This window comes from Ovis aries, chromosome 9 (assembly GCF_016772045.2).
Source record: "Ovis aries strain OAR_USU_Benz2616 breed Rambouillet chromosome 9, ARS-UI_Ramb_v3.0, whole genome shotgun sequence".
In the NCBI taxonomy this organism is placed as follows: domain Eukaryota; kingdom Metazoa; phylum Chordata; class Mammalia; order Artiodactyla; family Bovidae; genus Ovis; species Ovis aries.
The window spans coordinates 45,477,843-45,500,429 of record NC_056062.1 but is presented as its reverse complement, the minus strand read 5'-3'; the positions used below and the strand labels follow the sequence as shown (position 1 = coordinate 45,500,429).

The following is a 22,587-nucleotide window of genomic DNA, read 5'->3' as shown; positions in this document are numbered from 1 at the left end:
ATTATAATTTTATATGGAATTTTGAATTTCTATTCCAACATAAGCAAATTCATTCTATACCAACATAAGGCACTCAATCATCTTTTGCAAAAAGCAACTAACTGAAAAATTGAAAAGTAAAATATAAGTCATCAAATCTAATTTACCTCCATTACAACACTGTCATATTTTTTCCCATTGTGGACTTCAGTGCTTTTTTATTTAAAGCTTTAGAACAGTTTTCAAACAAAAATACATTCATTACTATTAAGAATATTTCCTGTCTGGAATTACTGAAGATAAGACTATTGAAAAAGAAAATTATATTTCCACTCCAAAAGAAAGTCATATACAGGACCAGTTTAAACATTTTGAATTTTGAAAAACGTGCTTATAAAAGTTTAAAACATTTGGATAAAATTTCATTTCAAAAAAAATGACTGTTTTCCGATATTGAAAATTGGTAAATTTTAAGAGCACTCTTCTGTTAATGCATATTCAATGTTCAACTTCAATAATTTTAAGGTTTCTATTTAAAGATAATTTAAAAAAGATATCAGTGGTATTATAACATGAAAATCTAAATAGATCACTATAGTTATACAAGAACTTTCAAGCAATTCAGAAAAAAGTTTTAATGCCTCTATAATATCTATTGTTTTTTACATTAAAATGCAAATAATTGCTGAATTAGTCACACTTATTTGCACATTTTCAACCAAGAAAAAAATACAATAAAGTCATGAATTTTGTATCAGCTTCAAATGGCTCTTACACAGAGTACAAATTTTATTCAAATTCAGTCAAATTATATAAAAACCATTACCACGGCTAAACAAATTATCTTGAAGTATAACATCACCATTTTATTAAGTATCTGAAATAGGCAAGTTTATTTCAAAAGCAACAAAACCCTAAAATTATTTAATACTGATTTTCAACTGGGTTGTGATTTGTTTATATAATGAATTAATGTAAAACCATTGGAATTGTGGTCTTTCAAATATGTTCATACTTCTCAATATAATTTAAAGAGTTTTTGAAGGTCATAGATTTTTCAACACATTTATGACTTTACTTACACATAAGTACGTAAACACAGAACATAAATTTCTAGTTCTTCTGTATTTCCTCCTTGTCTCTCCCTCCTAGTCCTTCTTTCAGCTCAACATTTACTGATGGGCATTTATGTGTAAGTACAAAACATTTTTGTTTTCCTCCTAAAAAACATTTACATGGAAGAAAATTAAAGAGTGGAATAATTTCCTCTGTAGCCTTAACCAAATCGGATAATGTTTGTCCTTGGTTAAATATCCATGTTAAAAATTGATGCAGTATCTTGTAGTGATCCAGCAAATGCTCTGACTTGCAAATACATTTGTGGTTTTACATTCTTTCTCTTCATGCCTTTGTTTTACTGTTTTGTGGGAAATTTTTACTGTCAAAAGGCAGTTTCCCAATAGTAAAGAAAGTTATTTTCTTTTTCCTTTGCTTATAACTAGACAACATGTATGTAAAATGATATGAATTTATTTGGAAGGAAAGTTTTACATATAAATTCCAGGGTCTTCTTCCAAATATTTTTGTTAAGCATGACAAAAAGAAATAAAGTAATGGCACCTTTCAGTGAATACTTCATTTTTATTCCCAAAGCAGGTCTATGTGACAGAAATATTGCTATCTGCACTTTACAATGAATTACTTGCAGTTCAGGTGACAAAACTAACAAGAGGCAGCATGAGAGCTGAAGCCAGTCTTAAGAGTTCTAGCCCACTATATGCACCACCTAACAATATGACTCATGCTTTTGCAAAATAATCAGTGAAAAGCTATGACCTAAACATGGCAAAGCACATTATCTTATAATGTTTATGTCAAAAATTTATAACATTTCGAAGCAAGAAAGACATATTAAAAGAACCTCTTGATGAAGGTGAAAGAGGAGAGTGAAAAAGCTGGCTTAAAGCTCAACATTAAAAACTAAGATCACAGCATCCAGTCCCAACCCTTCATGGCAAATAGATGGGAAAAAGATGGAAAAAGTGACAGAGTTTATTTACTTGGACTCCAAAATCATGGCAGATGGTTACTGTAGCCATAATATTGATACATTTGCTCCTGGGAAGAAAAGCTATTACAAATCTAGACAGGGTATTAAATAGCAGAGATATCACTTTGCTGACAAAGGTCCATATAGTAAAAATTATGGTTTTACCAGTAGTCATGTATGAATGTGAGAGCTGGACCATAAAGAAGGCTGAGCACTAAGGAATTGATGCTTGTGAACTGTGGTGCTAGAGAAGACTCTTGAGAGTCCCTTGGATAACAAGGAGCTCGAACCAATCAATCCTAAAGGAAATCAATCCTAAATGTTCATTGGAAGGACTGATGCTGAAGCTGAAGCTCTAATACTTTGGCCACCAGATGCTAAGAGCCAACTCATTGGAAAAGACCCTGATGCTCAGGGAAGATTGAGAGCAAGAAGAGAAGCGGATGACAGAGGATGAGATGGTTGGATGGCATCATGCACTCAATGCAAACTCCAGGAGGCAGGGAGAACAGGGAAGCCTGGTGTGCTGCAGTCCATGGGGTTGCAAAGAGTTGGACACAACTGATCAACTGAACAACAACAACAAATCCATACATATACTAAGAGCAGCTCTCTCTCAAATAAAGGAATTTTCACACAGATGTACAAGTAAGATGAAAGACAATTATCAATAATTTGCTTATAGGTTTAAATTTTCTTTTCAAACTACTGACTTCATTCTGTTAGGCTGATCTACTTTCCCCATTGGAAAATTTTTTAAAGGAAAAAAGCAATATTCTTCATTAAATACTATAAAAGTAAGTCATGTAGGATAGCATATACTTTTGGTGATAGACAAGTTTATATTTATTTAGAAGGCAATCTCTATATACAAACCTTAGTTATCATCTGCAAATGTTCTGATATTTTTGAAAAGAGACACAAATGAAGAGCAAAGAGTATGAAATACAAATACAGTTCCAAATATTAAAGAAGTACTTCTAGAAAGCAGCAAAGGAGACTTGTGAGTCACATCTAACGAAAGCAAGGTAAGAATCCTAAAGAGTTAATGTTAAGATAGAAACTCATCAGAACCATGTTCTCAGGTCCATGCTAGAATCATTTCCTAACATGTAACTTTTGGTGGCTTCAAAATCACTGCAGGTGGTGACTGAAGCCATAACATTAAGACACTTGCTCCTTGGATGAAAAACTATGACCAACCTAGACAGCATATTAAAAAACAGAGACATTACTTTGCCGACAAAGACCCATCTATTCAAAGCCATGGTTTTTTCAGCAGTCATGTATGGATGTGAGAGTTGGACTACAAAGAAAGGTGAGCACCAAAGAATTGATGCTTTTGAACTGTGGTGTTGGAGAAGACTCGGGAGAGTCCCTTGGACTGCAAGGAGATCAAACTAATCAATCCTAAAGGAAATCAGTCCTGAATATTCATTGGCAGGATTGATGCTGAAGCTGAAACTCCAGTACTTTGACTACCTGATGTAAGGAGCTAACTCATTAGAAAAGACCCTGATGCTGGGAAAGATTGAAGGCAGGAGGAGAAGGGGACGACAGAGGATGAGATGGTTGGATGGCCTCACTGACTCAACGGACAAGAGTTTGAGCAAGCTCCAGGAGTTGGTGACAGACAGGGAAGCCTGGCGTGCTGCAGTCCATGGGGTTTCAAAGAGTTGGACAGGACTGAGCAACTGAACCTAACTGAACTGAATTTTTCTACCTTAAGCAGTTCATTTTTTTAAGTGCTCCTCTAAATAAGATATCAGGAAGAAAGAGATAATAAGGTAATACAAACTGCATCACCCAGAGCTTTTTAGCAAGAGTTTTCCTTATCTCCAGGAAACTGTTCAAAAGAATTTGGTTAACTCAGATACCTCTATTCCATGTACTTTCTGTTGTAAAAGTTAGACTTTCTAATATTTTATTCCTCTTGCCTCAGGATATATCACATCAAACAAAAGAATACATTGACCATATGGGCTTCCTTGGGTGCTCAGACAGTAAAGAATCCACCTACAATGCAGAAGACTGGGGTTCAGTCCCTTTGTCTGGAAGATCCCCTGGACAAGGAAATGGCAACCCACTCCAGTATTTTTGCAGGGGAAATCTCATGGAAGAGAAGGTTGGTGGGCTACAGTCCACTGTGTCACAAAATGTCAGACATGACTGCGTGACTAACACTTTGACTTCACACACTAAGATTAGAGTTCCTCACTATATGTTCTGAACAACACCTGCAACAGAATCTCTTGCAAGATGGCAGGAAGGGCAATTCTGTTGAAAAACGTTGAGTCATGGGCTGTATCCAAATCTAATGAAACAAAAATTGGGGATAAAAGCCACAGGACTTGGCATTTAATAAGCTTCTCAAAGGATTTTTAAGCAAAACAAGTCTTAAGAATCATCCCCGAAGAGTTGAGTTTATGAAACATATCTGCATTTGTGCAAATCTGAACTCCCAAGGATGTGCAGAGTCACTGTCAGTGGAAACGTTAACAATCCTATGAATGAATTAATGGACTCATTGAGAGATAAAGCAAAGTTCTACAGGATATTTGATTTCTATGTAGATGCCAATATTCACTAGATTCACTCTTCTTTCACAGCCTACAGAAGTCAGTGTTAGTTGCTCAGTCGTGTCCGACTCCCTGCAACCCCACAGACCGCAGCCTGTCAGGTTCCTCTCTCCATGGAATTTTCCAGGCAAGAATACTGGAATGGGTTGCCATTTCCACAGAGGGCACAATATTCTTAGTGCTGTTTATTAATATGTACTAGCACTGTTCACATACCAGATGTATGATAGTTGCTGAATGGAAGAATGTGTCTCAGTGGATTTTCTCAAATGTTTTCACTATAATCCAGAAAGACAAGGACTGTGCTATTAACCCCACTCAGGTTACACTTTAAACCAAGCTCACTTGGCATTTGTGCAGGCAATGATGGTACAAAAGCAAGATGAAGTCAGAATTCAGAAATACAAGACAAACTCTATAGCAGAAGTATTTCATGGAATTTCTTTTACAATATATTCCATGGCGTAACAGGAGGAAATCTTTATTATTCAGCATGTGAAAAAGATTTTCACACATCTGTGTATATGCATCTTAGCTCTTCAATTGTACTAATTAATTTAGTGAACATTTAAAATGATATGTGCCAATTTTCTATAAGGTTTGGTTAATATTGCCAGTGTAATTACTGGCATTTTTGAGACTATCTAATATTTGTAAATGAGAGCTACTTAAATTGAGAGCTGTGGAAGGTATTTTATTTAGTATGTGCTAAATTTGGAGTACTAACTTCAGAAGTGCTCAAAATTGCTGTCTTAACATCCACTAATTTGGATATTTTAATCTCAAATATGTACTAATTCTGTATTAAGTTACTTTTGTATATGCTGAATTAATTTCTAAACCATATTTTAAGCAATCTTGTAGATAGTATTAAAGGATCCATAAATATAATTTTGGAAAGTCCTGATACTTTTTTAAAAAAATTTTCTACAAATAATATCATTTTAAAATTATAAGTTTTCTGACATCCTGATGTTCCCAATAATCAATATGCAAAAGAAATGAAGTTTTAAAGAATGTCCCTCTGTGATTTAGACTATATCATATGCTTTAGATTATTAAAATACAGGTATAGAGATAGGTAGACATATCCTTTTTTAAACATTTAAAGGCCCTCTCCATTTTTTTCTTTAACATCAATGAGCGATAGTATCCATTTCTCATTAATTGAAATGCATGTTTTTATTCTGCAAATATGAATGGTCTGTTTTAAGAAGCATCCAATTAAAAAAATAATAATTTGTCAAACTTTTGACAAATAAGTCCTTCCAGAAAATTAAGTTTATATCTTACATAATTTGGCAAGATACTCCCAAATGAATTTTAGAAATTCAATTACTGTATTCTGCAAAGAATACCAGAATAATTATACCTGGTTTTAATTATTAAATTTAAAATAAATAAAATATATTTGCAATCACCTTGTTTTCAGCAAAACAGTTTTAATTTTGATATGATTATATATAAGCTAAGACCAGGAACTATAAAGCATGACTAAAGCTGTTTTTCTTTTTTAGCCTCTCTGGAAAGTGATTTTTAGATATTTGTCTCATCATCAATTCAGAGAAAAATCTAAGAAAAAGCTTTTTAAAGTAATACCATACTAAAATGTGCAAAAAAGTAGCTTTCAAAAAGTTCTGATGACATTTAAAATGAGGATAAATTATATACAGAATAATCAAACACATAACTGCAATGAAAGTCCCATCAAAAATAAAATGAAAATTCCAAGTAATATAATGAAAATAGACTCACATTTATAAGATGAAATATCTTTTAAACTAATGAGGTTCCTCAAATCTTGTATGCAAATGAATGGAGTAAAATATACAGGTATTTGTTTCACCACTTTTGAAAAGTTATTCACTTTAATAACTCTAAAAATAATGTGAATATTCTTCCTCATTCTATTCATTGTGATCAATTCTAGCATAATTATTGAAATATTTGACAACATCTTATATTTGAAGTTGAAAACTACTTAATTTGAGATGAATTGGCAGATATCTTATTCAACCTTTTCTATAATTACAGCACCAACTTCAGAGTTGCTTAAAACTGTTATATCTTAAAATTTCACAAGTTTGGATATTTTATTCTCTGCTATATATTAATCCCAGGCTTTCCAGGTGGCATAGTGGTAAAGAGTCCACCTGCCAATGCAGGAAACACAAGAGACATGGGTTTGGTCTCTGGGTCAGAAAGATCTCTTGAAGGAGGTAATGGCAACCCACTCCAGTATTCTTGCCTGAGAAAACCCCAAGGACAGAGGAGTCTAGTGGGCTACAGAGCATAGGGTGGCAAAGAGTCGGACACAGCTGAGCACACACACTTCTATATCTTAATTCCATACTAAAAGCTACTTTTATATCATGAGTTTTTAAATAGCATTTTAAGTAATTATAGAATATAATCTCCTTAAAATTATAGGTATTGTTTTATATTTTCACTTGTCTAGTACACTTAGAAAAGAAATTCACAAATACACAACTGTGAAGAATTAAATATTAGCATATATTAATAATAATAGATTCCTTAACAAACAAAACAAGGGCCGATAATTTACTCTTAATAAGTTCTACTAATTCAATTAAAAGTTTTTTTCCCTTCAAATCAACAAGTTTTTACTTAGGAATAATCTTCTCTTATATTAACATTGACTAAAAACTATGTTTTTTACTTATTTATTGGCACACAAAGTGTATAGACTGCTTCCCATGCATAATAAATAAAACTTTCAGCCAGTAACAGTATAGTTAACAATCATAAGTTAAACCCGTAAAACACATAGGCTATAGTAAATTCATTCTAAACAATGCTGTAGATTCAAAAAGATATTTTAAATACCAGATGTGTCTCTTGCAGTTTACAATGATTTCACATGCTAAAATTCGATTTCAAACAAGTTCAAGAACTTGGTATTTATATTTTCCTCAAATATGTACCATCACTTCACTTATGTTTTTCTAGAATCAGAGTTTCAAAATGATTATCTCAAAATTCTTTAATAATAAACAAGATACAAATCTAATATTAAAAGGACTAGGAAGATAGATACTATAGAGTTTCTAAATTGATTTAGGAATGTTGCATCAATTGATTGGTGTAGGATTTAAAATCCAGTGGAATGCACAAACCTACTGAAGACGCAGTTCTTAAAACTGAGTAATTTAATAACCATTTTATTTCATACCTGTACTTCACATATTTATCTACTACTGTATCATGGCTGAAAAATTCTTAGCTCCTTCACTAACTGAAATTATTCATGGACATCTGTTTGATTTCATGTAAGAGATGGAGTCATTCACTACATTAGTTAAAGGCATAACTAACATTATAAGTCATGAACCTACATATACTACTTTGGAAAAAAACTTTGAGTCTACATTTTAAATAAATATTTCTAAATAATAGAATAATATTAATGAGTAGGAATATTAGGGCCTTAGAGACAAATATATTTCATATTCAAAGAACATTTTACTTAACTGATGAAGTCTCTGGGCACAATAATTTGCTGATAGAGTTTTCCGTATTATGACCTTTGTTCACTGAGACAGCTAGGCAACAGGGTTGTATATGGCATTATTTTAGGGGACATCCAAGTGTGCCTGGAGTATTCTATATTATCGCAGAGAAATCTCATAACCTAGAGACAAGTGTTAGTAAACCACCATCTGCCTGTGCTGACATATGCAGATTTCAGGAGAAAAGTCCAAACCTCCAACTACCTCTCATTCTTAAATTTGTCAGACCACAGGCTAAAGTGTCTAAATGAAAAAAAAAACAAAAAACAAAAAACCGGAGACCCAGCTATTAATTGCTCACATTAGGAAGTCTCCAAAACCCAATCCTTTGGTCTTCATCTTGGGAGACTAGAAACTTCAGAACAGCAGAGCTGAAATATAGGGATGCCAATACTGAGTGGACGCCTGAGTCTCCTTAAAGAATCCCTTGGTGTTACTGAAGCAAGATGAGTTCCTAAGCCACTGCAGTATTCTTGCCTGGGAAATCCCTGTACAGAGGAGCCTGGTGGGCCTCAGGGCATGGGGTTGCAAAGAGTCAGACACGACTGAGCAACTGAACAACAACCACTCTGATAAGACATTCCTGAGGTTCTCAGGAATCTCAGAGCGACTCAGAGAATGCCTGGATTTCTTCAAAAGATACTTTCTGCAAGATAGAGTAAAACTGCCTTCATATGGCTATCAACTGACCATGGGCTGTCATTTAAAGCAAAGGGATGAGACAGAAGGATATCTGTACAACCGATTATCCACATACCAATACATCAACACTAATGTCACACAGGCCACATCCATGAACAGTCACTATTCCAGACTTGCCCCCTTCACTGCTACTGATGAGGGCAAAAGAACAACATAAAGGCAGTGTCATGGAGCACAAGAATCCATTCCTGCATCAGCAAACCTGCAAGGGTCAGGACCACACTCTGTCTGCCAAACTCCACCCACCTATCCTCCGGGACTTAGCAGAGGAACAAGTCTCTCCAGAAAGCATTCCTTGATCACCGGCCCCTACTTCCGCAATGGATGCTATTCCTATGTACGACTCTGTGCTTAACCAAATTAGCACCTGTAGTGAAAACTGAGTGATGTACTTGTATTTTCATTTTGAACACTGGAACATACACAGAAACCACAATTATTTTTACATCCCCAGGACTAAGCTCAGTGCCTAGCATTCAGTAAACGTTTGCTGAACAGAAGCTGGATGAAGGTACAGCCACCGCATCTGGCACATCTGGTGGGAGATGAGATCCCTTAAAAAATACAACGAAACTTAACAGTTCTTTAAAAAAAAAAGAAAGATGGACAGCATGAAGTGAAAATGCCATGACACAGTCTTCTCAATTTTGGAATGAATGCAGTTATTATAACATCAGACAACATCAGTGAACCTGCCATCACTAACTAAATAACACCTTGTAAGCCTATCCTTGGAGACCTATATCATTTATTATAATAATATAATTTACTCCCCTAAACACTTAATACCCAGGAAGCTAGTTTAGAAAAAAATCTTTTTAAAAATCTGTATATTTCTGGGGGTCCTTTTTCTATATGTAAAACTTACTTGAAAAATTCAAATGATTTCTATCATTTTTTCATTTCCTAGTATAATGTTACAAAATATTTGAAAATTGTCCAAATTATTTAGAATATAATAGATAACATCACTGAAATGAAAACCCTGTTTTATACGTTGATCATTCACTCTGAAATAAAATTTCATTTCTTTCTTTGAAAATATGGTTTTACAAAAGCAAATTCAATTAAAAAACAAACTACTATGCAGAGATTTCTGATGAAACAAAAATAGACATCTACTTCATTAAAAGATACAAAAGGACTTCCCATATATACAACATCAATAAGGTTTCCATAAAAGTAACAAGACTATAAAAACACTGAAATCTCTGCAAACTTTCCTGTTGTTTATGGAAGACATACAAACATTAATTTACTATCTTCCTCTTTAAGTTTAACTTGCTTTTTCTATTGTTTTTTGAGACAATAGGGAGACAGCTTGGAATGAACTCTGAAATAGGTACTCTGGATATATTGTATAGACAGAAGATGTGATCAAGGCAGTAGTAATCAGAGAATAAAGCAGACAGACCTGAATTTGTATCACAATTGCGCAGAGAATAAAGATAAGCAGGGAGAAGGTAAGTGCTGCCTATACAAAGCACAAAATACAGTCTGATAAATATTTTACATGCTGAGTAGATTTCAACTTAATTCTCACATGCAACTCCATGAAAGTCTAATGAAAAGTGTGTGTTAAGTGGTTTCTTTCCCCTATGACAAAACCACTCAAAACCTTTAAAATTTCTAAACCACTACACACTTTTACAATGCCAGAGAAGAAAAAGAGAAATTATTAATTTTTAAAATTACCCAGCAATTCCATTGCATCATCTTCATTATCAATATCTTCTTCTGTTACAGATGGGGTGGGACTATGGACAGACTCAAAAGAATCTTGAGAAAGCATGGCTGCCAGAAGTTTCTTGTGTTGCTGTTGCTGCTGTTTTAGTCCTTTAGTCTTGAGCTCCACCTTTAAGCTGAAGAAATAGTTCCATGTCAATTTTCAATGATGATGACATTATCAGTTAGCTGTGGTAACTAAAGAAAATCTACAAACATATTTTCACTAGATTATTTTGCTTTGCAAATCTATGCATATATTAGCAGAATAATCTAGTGAAAATTCGTTTGTAGATTTTCTAATAAAATAAAAACTCTAAATGTATAACGACTATATATATTGTTGTTGTTTAGTCAGTAAGTCATGTCAATTTTTTGCGACCTCATGGACCTCGTGGACCACGAGACTACCCTGTCCATGGAATTTTCCAGGCAGGAATACTGGAGTGGGTTGCCATTTCCTCCTCCAGGGCATCTTTCCGACCCAGGGATCAAACCTGCAGGCAGATTCTTTACCACTACTGCTGCTGCTACTAAGTTGCTTCAGTCGTGTCCGACTCTGCAACCCCACAGACGGAAGCCTACCATGCTCCCCCACCCCTGGGATTCTCCAGGCAAGAACACTGGAGTGGGTTGCCATTTGCTTCTCCAACGCATGAAAGTGAAAAGTGAAAGTGACGTCTCTCAGTCGTGTCCGACTCTTAGCGACCCCATGGACTGCAGCCTACCAGGCTCCTCCATCCATGGGATTTTCCAAGCAAGAGTACTGGAGTGGGGTGCCATTGCCTTCTCTGCTTTACCACTGAGCCATGTGGGAAAGCCCATTAATATACTCCAGGACTCCACTTTGCTTTGGTCTAACACATAAGTTCTAAACAAGGATCACCTGGAAAAGGACAATTGAAAGTGGCCATCCCCTCTACCTCCTCCCACTGGATGGTCTGCCTTTTGATATCTGCTCTCTTCCTCCTGGCCCTACTCTTTCAGGGGGTTTAACCTTGCTCCCTTTTATTTTACATTCTGATTGTGAACACAGGTTGGTAAGTGTCAGACTTTTCTCGCCCTGCGTGGTCTCTTTTGTAGGAAAACTGGATGATTCCTCTCTTGAGCTATCTGCTAAGCTTGTTTAGTTCACCACTGAAGCTTAGAAAGAAAATCTGTGCCCTTTGTCTTGACTCTTAATCAGAAATTAAAAGGTTCTCTTTGTATTAAGGCCCAAGTTGTTGAAGAGATCACAAAAAGTTTCACCCTCAATTGCTGCATTTTGATTTATGCAAAAGACCTCTTTTTTTCTTTGTATGTCTAAATGTAATATTTTTATCATTTATTTAGCAAGACATTTATTAACTGCTTGCTATGTACCAAGTATTGTGTGCACTGAGCTGCAGAAATAAGACATATGTCCTTGCCATTCTCCTCACTTTAAAGCAAGTATTGCTTTTCCATAACATCTTATGGGAAAACCTGTACAAACTTTCTGGTCAACCCAATACTTGGAGTCTACAATTTTTGTTTCCATATTGGTCTCGCCCAGTACCTAGCACATTACCTTGTGTTAATTAATACTCAATAAATATTTAACAAATTCACACTTTCTTTTTGAATCTCGTATCTTCTAATAAAATAAGAATTAATTTAAGTAGATGTAATATGAGTCCTCCAACTTGAGAGATGTGAGAATCCAGGGAAATGGAAAGATAGGTAGTGAAACGAAAAACGAACGAATAGATTGGAATGTGAATAATGAGAAACAAGCAGCAGGTAACAAATGTGTAACCAGCCATTCATCAGCTAACAATGCCCAAGACCATTTCATGAACGGTGAAGCGAGTGTTTTCTTTGGTCTCATGATTTGGTCATGAAGACGGTGGTATGCTACCAGAACGAGACGCAGATTGAATCCAAAAGGCTGTCTAATAACGAGTCCATCAGTCTATGAGTCCAAAGACAACCAGCAATATGTTTCATAAAATGACTATTTGAATCAGGGTAAGTATTTCCTAACTAAATAAATGAGTACATTCTTAAATGAGAGCAAATTTTTAATATATTAAAATTACCTCATCAACATTCTGAAATATATGAGAGTTATATACTTTTTTGGTTTTAAAGAGAAATTTGTGAGTTATTAAGTGCAATTTTTGTATGTTTTAGATATTTTTAAGATTTCTGTTTTTTAATTACTTTGGAAAAATCACTTTTGATTAATCACTATTCTATATGCTAAAAGTCTGCAAGTGAGAATATTAGAGAATAGCAAATAAATTACTAAGTTTGATGTGGTCTCTGCAACATGTGTTATACATTTTCTAACATGCCCACAACAGCCAAAATTAGACAATTTTATGATTATTTCTTTATTCTTGACTTCTTTTTTCAAAAATTGCCCTCCATCCATTTTCTTCTTTCTTGTTCTGGTTATTTTCCATCATACCTCTTATCACTACTTGAATTTATGGTGTAAATTAATATATTTGCTTGTTTGTTGTTTCTTTCTAGCTGCCAAGAGAGAAGCTCTAAGACAGGGGAACATTTCTAGGGTTTGTTAACAAATATATCAGAAGCAGTTATGAGCTTTAATGAAAAGGAGCACTGCTTGTGGGAAGTGAATTTAGCTTTCAATATTTAATATATGTTTCCAGGTTATAAAATTTTCTATTCATTTTATGGCATACTTACATCTGATAACAATGCACGCAATGAATAAAGTCAATTTATAAGATCTGTAATATTTATTGATGTTATTCTTACTTTAATAAAGTGGTTCATCTTAGAGGAGCTTCATTAGGCTTTCAAGGCTTGATAAGCCTATTTAAAAATTCAATTATAATTTAGCAAGTAATTTTAGGAAGTCTATTATCAGCTATTAAAAATTCTAATTAAGATGGCTCAAAATATAAGTATATAGGTTTATTAACTCAATTTTTATTTACATTTATATTATCAATGTGTGATTATTTTTAATAACTCTAAATGTGCAAGGAATATATATGCTTCCCACGAAACACCTAGACAAGCCACAGCAACCAATGTCAAATGGTAGCACATGACAATCGCAGAAAGCATGCAATCGTCCCCTAACACATTCACTGCTCTCTTACGACTCTTTCTTCTGTTTTCTTGTTCAGATGCTTTACTTTCTTAAACTCTCTTAACAATTAACAATTACATTGTCTTGTCTTATTTTATTAGTTTCTCTATATTGCCCTCATAACTGCCTTCATTTTAACCGGCACTTAACCTTTCAGATGACAGCTATGTATACTAAAGTTGTTTACACTCTTCACACAATGCTGTATTTGTAGGACCTAAGGAAAAAGTTCAGGCAAAGTGTATCATTTTTTAAAAGTTCCAGGAAAATATGGTGGGTAAGAGTCTATTCATAAGACTCTCAATGGTTTACTGCACAATTTATTTAATCCTGTCTAATCTAATGATGAAAGTCCAGCCTATTATATCTGTATTGTTCTGAATGAGAGGGAAAATTAGCGATGTACTAAGGATTGGGTGTTGTAATAACAACCATTCAAATAAGACCTGAACAATTAACAGGAGGGGAATCCATAATAGGAAAAGAGATAAAATGTTAAGATAGACTATGAACAATCCTTCATATAAATAACTTTTATTTATTAGATGTCTACTCACAGTCTTCTGTGCCTCCTTCACTCACACAGCAGATGTCTACTGACAATGGCAATGTAGGAGGTCCAGTGGGGGAGAGAAAAACAGAAGTCATCCTTAAAAATTAAGTCTTCTCTTTCAGGAGTCTAGAATGTAATTAGTCTGCTAATTTTTAATACAAGTTATATTTTTAAGACAAGCTAATTTTTAAGACAAGTTATAAGTTATAAGACAAGGTCATTACTATTCAAGGGCAAAAGCTAATACTCTAGTAACAGACTCTTGAGTCACTAGGAAATTGCTCCCCAATCTATTTTTATTCATTCAAGTCAAATTTAGTGCTGTGTAAGCTCCTGGCATAAATTCAGAAATCCTGGTTTTATATTACATGATGGAATATAGTTTCTAACCCATAACTTTATTGCTACTCTTTAAATTTAGTTCAAAAAGCATGCCTTCTTTTTTCTCTAATGGGGCATCTGAGTAGGATTTTCACCACTTCCTTCGTTTCAAAGGTAATATATCAACTCATTATTTAAAGATAGAGGTAATATAGCAACTCATTATTTAAAGATAGAGAAAAATAAAAGTGAAAACAAGCTTTCAAAACAAATATTTGAGCGAGAGCTCCATGGCCTGAGTTTTCTGGGTAGTGGATATTAGTAGGATTGCAAGAGAAAGTCTCCTTTATTGGATATTCAAGAGGAAATAAAAGCTCACTGAAGCTAGGAAGAAAATAGAAGGACTAACATTTGCAATAAATAGCTCCTATTTATTATTATGACTAAATGAAAGCACAATGAAAATTGACATTTCTCTATTTTATATTTAAGAACTAAAGATCTAGCAATGAATAAAGATAAAGGTCTAGTGTGTTTCATATGTCTAGTGTTAAAAATAAAATTACCCTCATTGACAGGTGAAATTGATCTGACATTTCATGAAAGAAGGTAAATGGATTTTTAGAAATGGTTTTCTTCTCCTTATACAGTACACTTCAACTATTTAAATAATTTAAAAGTTATTTCTCATGGAAACAGAATCAATTTTCTATATGCCTGAAGCACATTAAACAAGTATTCTGAATTTCCTTCCCTCTAACCAACTGATAAGTCAAAGTAAAAAACCCCTGAAAGCTATTACATTGTAGAAAATACAATTTTCTCCTTGAGAAAGAATGGTTATCGGTTGCTGCTAAATTTAATGTAGGAAACACAAAGTTACTGTGGCTATGCTATGCACAGGAAAAACTCTTCTGTGGTGCTCAGCTAGCAACACTCACAGAAAGCTTAAGTTCCTGTCACATTTCAGTCCATGAGTATTTTCTCTCAATCTTGTGTAAGCCATGCCTCGATAATGCTTTTTCATTCCAACTTCCTCATAGAAGTTTTCATTTTCATTTCAAATTTTACTCACTGCAGTTAGTACTACAAGAAATAGTTATACTGAAAAACTTTTTCTAAAAAATATTATCTAGACTTTCCAAAATTATCTGACTTCTACTAATATATAGAGGGGGCTTCTCAGTAGTAAAGAACTGCTTTCCAATGCAGGAGACATAAAGAGACGCAACATTGATGACTGGGTCAGAAAGATCCCCTGGAGAAAGAAATGGCAACCCACTCCAGTATTCTTGCCTGGAGAATCCCATGGACAGAGGAACCTGGTGGGCTATAGTCCATAGCATCGCAAAGAGTCAGACACATTGAAGCAACTTAGCATGCATGCACACCAGTACATGGAAACTTAGGGCAAATCTTCTGAAACCATTTTGAGCATCATAGGATTGAGTGAAATAAATCAGGGCCTTTCAAATCCACAAATTATAATAGTTTCAAAATCATTTCAAAAGTTAAACTGTAGAGAATGTAAATAATTATATTCAATCATAGTTATCAACTCTAAACTCAAATGGTTCTAAACCAAGGTTTCTCTATATACATTCCATCTAATTCCACCTTGTATAGTCTTTCATACTTGGGCTCAATCCCAGGGTCAGGAAGATCCCCTGGAGAAGGAAATGGCAACTCACTCCAATATTCTTACCTGGAAAATCCCATGGACAGAGGAGCCTGGCGGGCTACAGTCCATGGGGTAACAAGAGTTGGACATGACTTAGCAACTGAACCACCATAGTCTAACATATATTTAATAGTTTTCTTCTTGCTGAATAACTAGATCTCTCTGGTAAATCAGAAGTCTTCCCTCTCCAATCTTAACCCTCACCCTAATAATAAGCCGGTCTTGTCCAATATTACAGTAGGTCTTGACCGACAGTTTATGTCTTTGTAATTATTTTTCTATTTGGTTTTGGCAGCAAAGAAATTATAAGCTTGCTAGATGTAAAGCAAAAAATCAAAACCAAATCTAAAAGCAAATCTGAGAAAACTCTAATTTTAAAAAAGAGAAATTAATTATCTTATATGTGATACAATATTCTATATAAAATTGCTAAGAGTTATCTCATCACAATCATGCATGTGGTTGCCCTTTTGTCTGAAATGATGAAAGTGTTCAGAATCTTAGAAGACATCTCATCTCACCTTCCTGCAGGGCTAGAGCTACTATCTTCATTTTCCCATTGTTCATTTTTACTTCTGGGAAATGGGGGCTGTAGCATTTCAGCAGCCAGTGGGTCAGCATCATTCTCTTCTCGACCAATCCACTCTCCAATCACACGAGGTCTCAGAAGAGAAGAACTAAATGCCATGGTTTCCTGAAGAGAAGAAAAGAATTTCTGTGCCTTAGATAACATATTGCCATGAAAAGGGTGATAGGGAAATATTCTTGTCTAGATTTTAAACTGCTTCCTCAAATCAAAATGTTCCTTTTTTTCCCTTTCTTTCTGAATTGACATAAAAGTTCAGTTCTTTCCATCTTTACAGATGACTTCCTCTATAGGATTGGTGCCCACTCATGAAGGCCATTTTGGTAAAGGATCCAGGAATGAAATCTTTGATTTGGATTTCTTAGGCTATGTGTTTGTTCTCAAGATGGAAGAGGGGGAGGATTAGCATTTGCAACACAAGGAGGAGTGTATGGGAAGGCCCACATAGTGAAAGAGCTTGGTGGTGTTAGAAAATGATGCATAATTTCTCAAATTGGAAGAAACTGAGGTAGAGTCAAAGTCCAGGAGAGTTAGGGTTAGAAGGATACATTGCCTCCAACTGCAAAGCATTTTGGACTTCTAGAAATCCAGGGGCTTCTCTGGTGGCTCAGACGGTAAAGAATCTGCCTGCAATGCAGGAGACCCAGGTTCAATCCCTGGGTTGGGAAGATCCCTTGGAAAAGGAAATGGCAACCCACTCCAGTATTCTTGCCTGGAGAATCTCATGAACAGAGAAGCCTGGTGGGCTATAGTTCATAGGGTCACAGAGTCAGCCACGACAGAGCAACTAACACTTAGAGAAATCCAGTAGAGGTTGGAAGCAGAGCAGTATCAATGACAGGCATGCTATGCTAATTTTAAAAAATGCTAACATGATCTTTTTTCATAAACTAGGATATGATGTGACCCTCAGAATGATATTTTAAATATTTACATCATTTAATACTTTAAAATGAATACCAAAGACATGCAACTGCTAGGGATACCTCAGTAGGGAAACAAAGTAGATTAAAAGGCAATATCTATTGTAAGATCTAATTTCTGTTTAAAAAATTCATATGGGTATATCTTCATGTGCCAGTTTCAGCCTACCAATAACTAATGCTGTTATTGAACCAGCCCTTGTGATTCTTAGTATAAGTGCAAGATACTCTTCAGCAATAATCACCAGGCAACTTGAAAAAATAAAAGTTTATTACAGAACTTACAGAAAGACTTACAGAAACATCTTTGTGTGGCTTTAGGAAGCAACACTACAAACAAAGCTAGTGGAAGTGATGGAATTCCAGTTAAGCATTTCCAAATCCTACAAAAATGATGCTGTGAAAGTACTGCACTCAATATGCCAGCAAATCTGGAAAACCCAGCAGTGGCCACAGGACTGGAAAAGGTCAGTCTTCATTCCAATCCCAAAGAAGGGCAATGCCAAAGAATGTTCAAACTACCACACGATTTCACTCATCTCACATGCTAGCAAAGGAATGCTCAAAATTCTCCAAGCCAGGCTTCAACAGTACGTGAACCATGAACTTCCAGATGTTCAAGCCAGATTTAGAAAAGGCAGAAGAACCAGAGACCAAATTGCCAACATCCATTGCATCATAGAAAAAGCAAGAGAGTTCCAGAAAAAACATCTACTTGTGTTTTATTAACTGCACCAAAGCCTTTGACTGTGTAGAACACAACAAACTGTAGGAAATTCTTCAAGAGATGGAATACCAGATCATCTTATCTGCCTCCTGAGAAATCTGTATGCAGGTCAAGAAGCAACAGTTAGAACAGGACATGGAACAACAGACTGGTTCCAATTGCGAAAGGAATATGAATAGGCTGTACATTGTCACACTGCTTATTAAACTTATATGCAGAGTACATTATGTGAAATGCTGGGCTGGATGAAGCACAAGCTGGAATCAAGATTGCTGGGAGAAATATCAATAACCTCACATACGCAGAGGACCACCCTTATGGCAGAAAGTGAAGAAGTAAAGAGCCTCTTGAAGGTGAAAGAGGAGCGTGAAAAAGGTGGCTTAAACTCAACATTCAAAAAACTAAGATCATGTCATCTGGTCCCATCACTTCATGGCAAATAGATGGGGAAACAATGGAAACAGTGACAGATTTTATTTTGGGGGGGCTCCAAAATCCCTGCAGATGGTGACTGCAGCCATGAAATTAAAAGACACTTGCTCCTTGGAAGAAAAGCTATGACCAACGTAGACAGCATATTAAAAAGCAGAGACATTACTTTGCCGACAAAGATCTGTCTAGTCAAAGCTATGGTTTTTCCAGTGGTCATGTATGGACCATAAAGAAAGCTGAGTGCGGAAGAATTGATGCTTTTGAACTGTGGTGTTGGAGAAGGCTCTTGAGAATCCCCTGGACTGCAAGGAGATCCAACCAGTCCATCCTAAAGGAAATCAGTCCCGAATATTCATTGGAAGGACTGATGCTGAAGCTGAAACTCCAATACTTTGGCCAGCTGATGCGAAGAACTGACTCATTGGAAAAGACTCCAATGCTGGGAAAGATTGAAGGCAGGAGGAGAAGGGGACGACAGAGGATGAGATGGTTGGATGGCATCCCCAACTCGATAGACATGAGTTTGAGCAGGTTCTGAGAGTTTGTGATGGACAACAGAGAAGCCTGGCATGCTGTAGTCCATGGGATCACAAAGAGTTGGACACAACTGAGCGACTGAACTGAACTGATGACTTAACAGAATCTTGAGTTACACAGTACACCTGGTACCACACAGAGGGAGAATGAAAGAGAGCACGCATGGGCCTGGGTTTCTGCTTTTACTGGGGTTAAAGGAGGGGGCTATGGGTTTTTATGGGCTCATTCTTCACTGGCAAATTTAAAAGAGAGAGTAGAAATGTAAAGTGGGAAGAGAAAAACTAAGTGGCCAGGTGAAAAAAAAAAAAAAGAATCATCAGGTTATTAAAATCAAGTAACACCTCTAAGACAAAGGAGCTACAAGGTGGGGGTGGGACCTGGATCTCTGAAATATATTTATTAGTGATAGCTACCCTTGAAGTAGGCATGCTTAGCAGCTCAATCAGTAAAGAATCTGCCTGCATTTCAGGAGACCTGGCTTTAATCCCTAGGTTGAGAGGATCCCCTGGAGAAAGAAATGGCAGCCAACCCCAGTATTCTTGCCTGGGAAACTCCATGGACACCGCCTTTGAAGTAGATGCCTCGGCAATCAAAGCTTAAAGTCAGGCACTTTCAATAAAAAAATGACAAACAAGATGGGTTTCTACTATAAACCATCAATTCATCATTCATAGACTAATTCCTTCATTTATCCATTCTTTTATATTTATTATGATTCACTATGTGCCAGACACTGCTTGATTTACTGGAAAACACAATGGTAACACCAAAATTTAATGGTTTTTATCTGAATGGAGGGACTACAGGTAATTATTAATCCTTCTTTTGGCATCTGCATGTCTTTTCAATATTCTATTATAAATATGTACTTATAATAAGAAAAAATATATTTTAAAATATCTTAATCTGAGAAACAAGCTTATAATTTGCAATATTACAAGACTCGAATAATTCCTTAAAATTCAGATCTGATAAACTGAATCTTTACAATTTCCCCAAATATTTTACAAATACAATATTAAAATATATACAATGTAGTATTAATTAATATACCAATACACCAAAAACATGTGAACTATGATTTAGACATATTTAGTGAAATTTATCCAAGTGATAATAAGTGACAGAAAATAGTTAGATATCTTGATATTGAGTCCCCAACCTTCATGAAAATGTAGCAAATAATTTTTAGTGTTTGCATAAGATAGAAACTGATCTGATATCCTTCTGTATTTATATTCCCAAAGCTAGGAAATCAAAGCTTTCAGCTGTGAAATCATGCAGTCAAATTAATGACTTGCAATTACTGAAAAGGCATATTTATCCGCCACAATTTAATATCATTTGAAGTATAAGAATGAAAATTAACAGTAATACTATTCAACGTTAAGCCTATACTTGCACTAAGAGGATTAAGGAAAGACATATGTTTTTAGGGAAAAAAAGTCCATAAACATATTTACAGCTTCAGAACCAGTTTTGGCCTGTGCAACTTTGAAATGTTAACTTACTCTCTGAATCAAATACCCCAGAAACCCAAAAATTATTTGAGGTAGTTGGCAAAGGCATTAGCCTGAAGTAAAAAGGACTGAGACTATTCAAGAAATAATAAATAGCCTTTGACAACTCCATTTTTTCTACACAAAGTCAGAAAGTTGAAGAAGTTACTCAAAGGAATCCTTTCCAATGTTTTCTTCAGAAGTAGCCAAAAGGTTAAAAAAGAAAGAAAGAAATGTTCAGATGGTAAAGCCACAAAATATGGAAAACAATAGATGGGGAATCCTAGCAAATAGAACTAGAGCCCAGCTAAGGAACACCTTCCAACACTTTGGACAGGAAGACCTGATGACATCTGTCCAGCAAGATTTGAGAGCTGCTGGAAACAGTGGAAATAGTGTCAGACTTTATTTTGGGGGGCTCCAGAATCACTGCAGATGGTGATTGCAGCCATGAAATTAAAAGACGCTTACTCCTTGGAAGGAAAGTTATGACCAACCTAGATAGCATATTCAAAAACAGAGACATTACTTTGCCAACAAAGGTCCATCTAGTCAAGGCTATGGTTTTTCCAGTGGTCATGTATGGATATGAGAGTTGGACTATAAAGAATGCTGTACGCTTAAGAATTGATGCTTTTGAACTGTGGTGTTGGAGAAGACTCTTGAGAGTCCCTTGGACTGCAAGGAGGTCCAACCAGTCCATCCTAAAGGAATTAGTCCTGGGTGTTCATTGGAAGGACTGATGCTAAAGCTGAAACTCCAGTACTTTGGCCACCTCATGCGAAGAGTTGACTCATTGGAAAAGACCCTGATGCTGGGAGGGATTGGGGGGCAGGAGGAGAAGGGGACGACAGAGGATGAGATGACTGGATGGCATCACTGACTCAATGGACCTGAGTTTGAGTAAACTCCAGGAGTTGGTGATGGACAGGGAGGCCTGGTGTGCTGTAATTCATGGGGTCACAAGGAGTCAGACATGATTGAGTGACTGAACTGAACTGACTGATAAACCAGTCACTTCTATAAACCTCTAATTATTTCTATTTTCTAACAGAACGTTTTCAGTGTGCTTATCCCAAATTAGTCTCATCACTTAATAGAAAAGAAGAAACAAAACTATTATCATTCACATATATTTTTTATATAGAAAAATCAAGAGAATTCAGAAAAAAGTTAAAAATTAATGAGTTTAGCAAGTTTACTGAATTTAAGATAAAACTAGAAAAATAATTTTCATTTCTATATGCCAACAAATTTTAAAATGTAACTTGTAAAACAGATACCATTTACAATAGTAGTCAAGAACACAAGGTACTTAGGAATCAATTTAACAAAAATCTGCCTGCTCTTTTTCAATATGACTTTTTAATAAAACACTACAATATTCAATTAAATGGAAACATGCCTTGTTCATGAGTACAAAGATTCAGAAATGCAAAGATGTCAATTCTCTCATACTAATCTAAAATACAAAGCAACTCCAAACCCAAAGGAGTAACAGATTTAAGCAAATGGACCAAAGAGGAAAATTGAATGTCCAGAAACAAGGTAAGTGACAGAAGCATGCACATTTATGGACAAATGAACTTTTCAATAAATGGTTACAAGAAATTTATTATGCATATAGGGGAAAATATGTTCCAACTTCTTACAATATTAAAAAAAGTTTTCA

General features: G+C 35.3%; 1 protein-coding gene across 2 annotated transcripts in view; it reads right to left on the bottom strand.

Annotated features, from left to right (window-relative positions):
- Positions 1-22,587, bottom strand: part of C9H8orf34 (chromosome 9 C8orf34 homolog) — a 336,866-nt gene that overhangs the window by 202,362 nt on the left and 111,917 nt on the right. For both annotated transcript variants that reach the window (XM_027973026.3, XM_042254288.2), the window contains exons 6-7: positions 16,733-16,905; positions 10,536-10,702 (exon numbers count right to left, since the gene is read on the bottom strand). In XM_027973026.3, the coding sequence (XP_027828827.1) occupies positions 10,536-10,702; positions 16,733-16,905 (340 nt within the window). The remainder of the gene's footprint in view (positions 1-10,535; positions 10,703-16,732; positions 16,906-22,587) is intronic.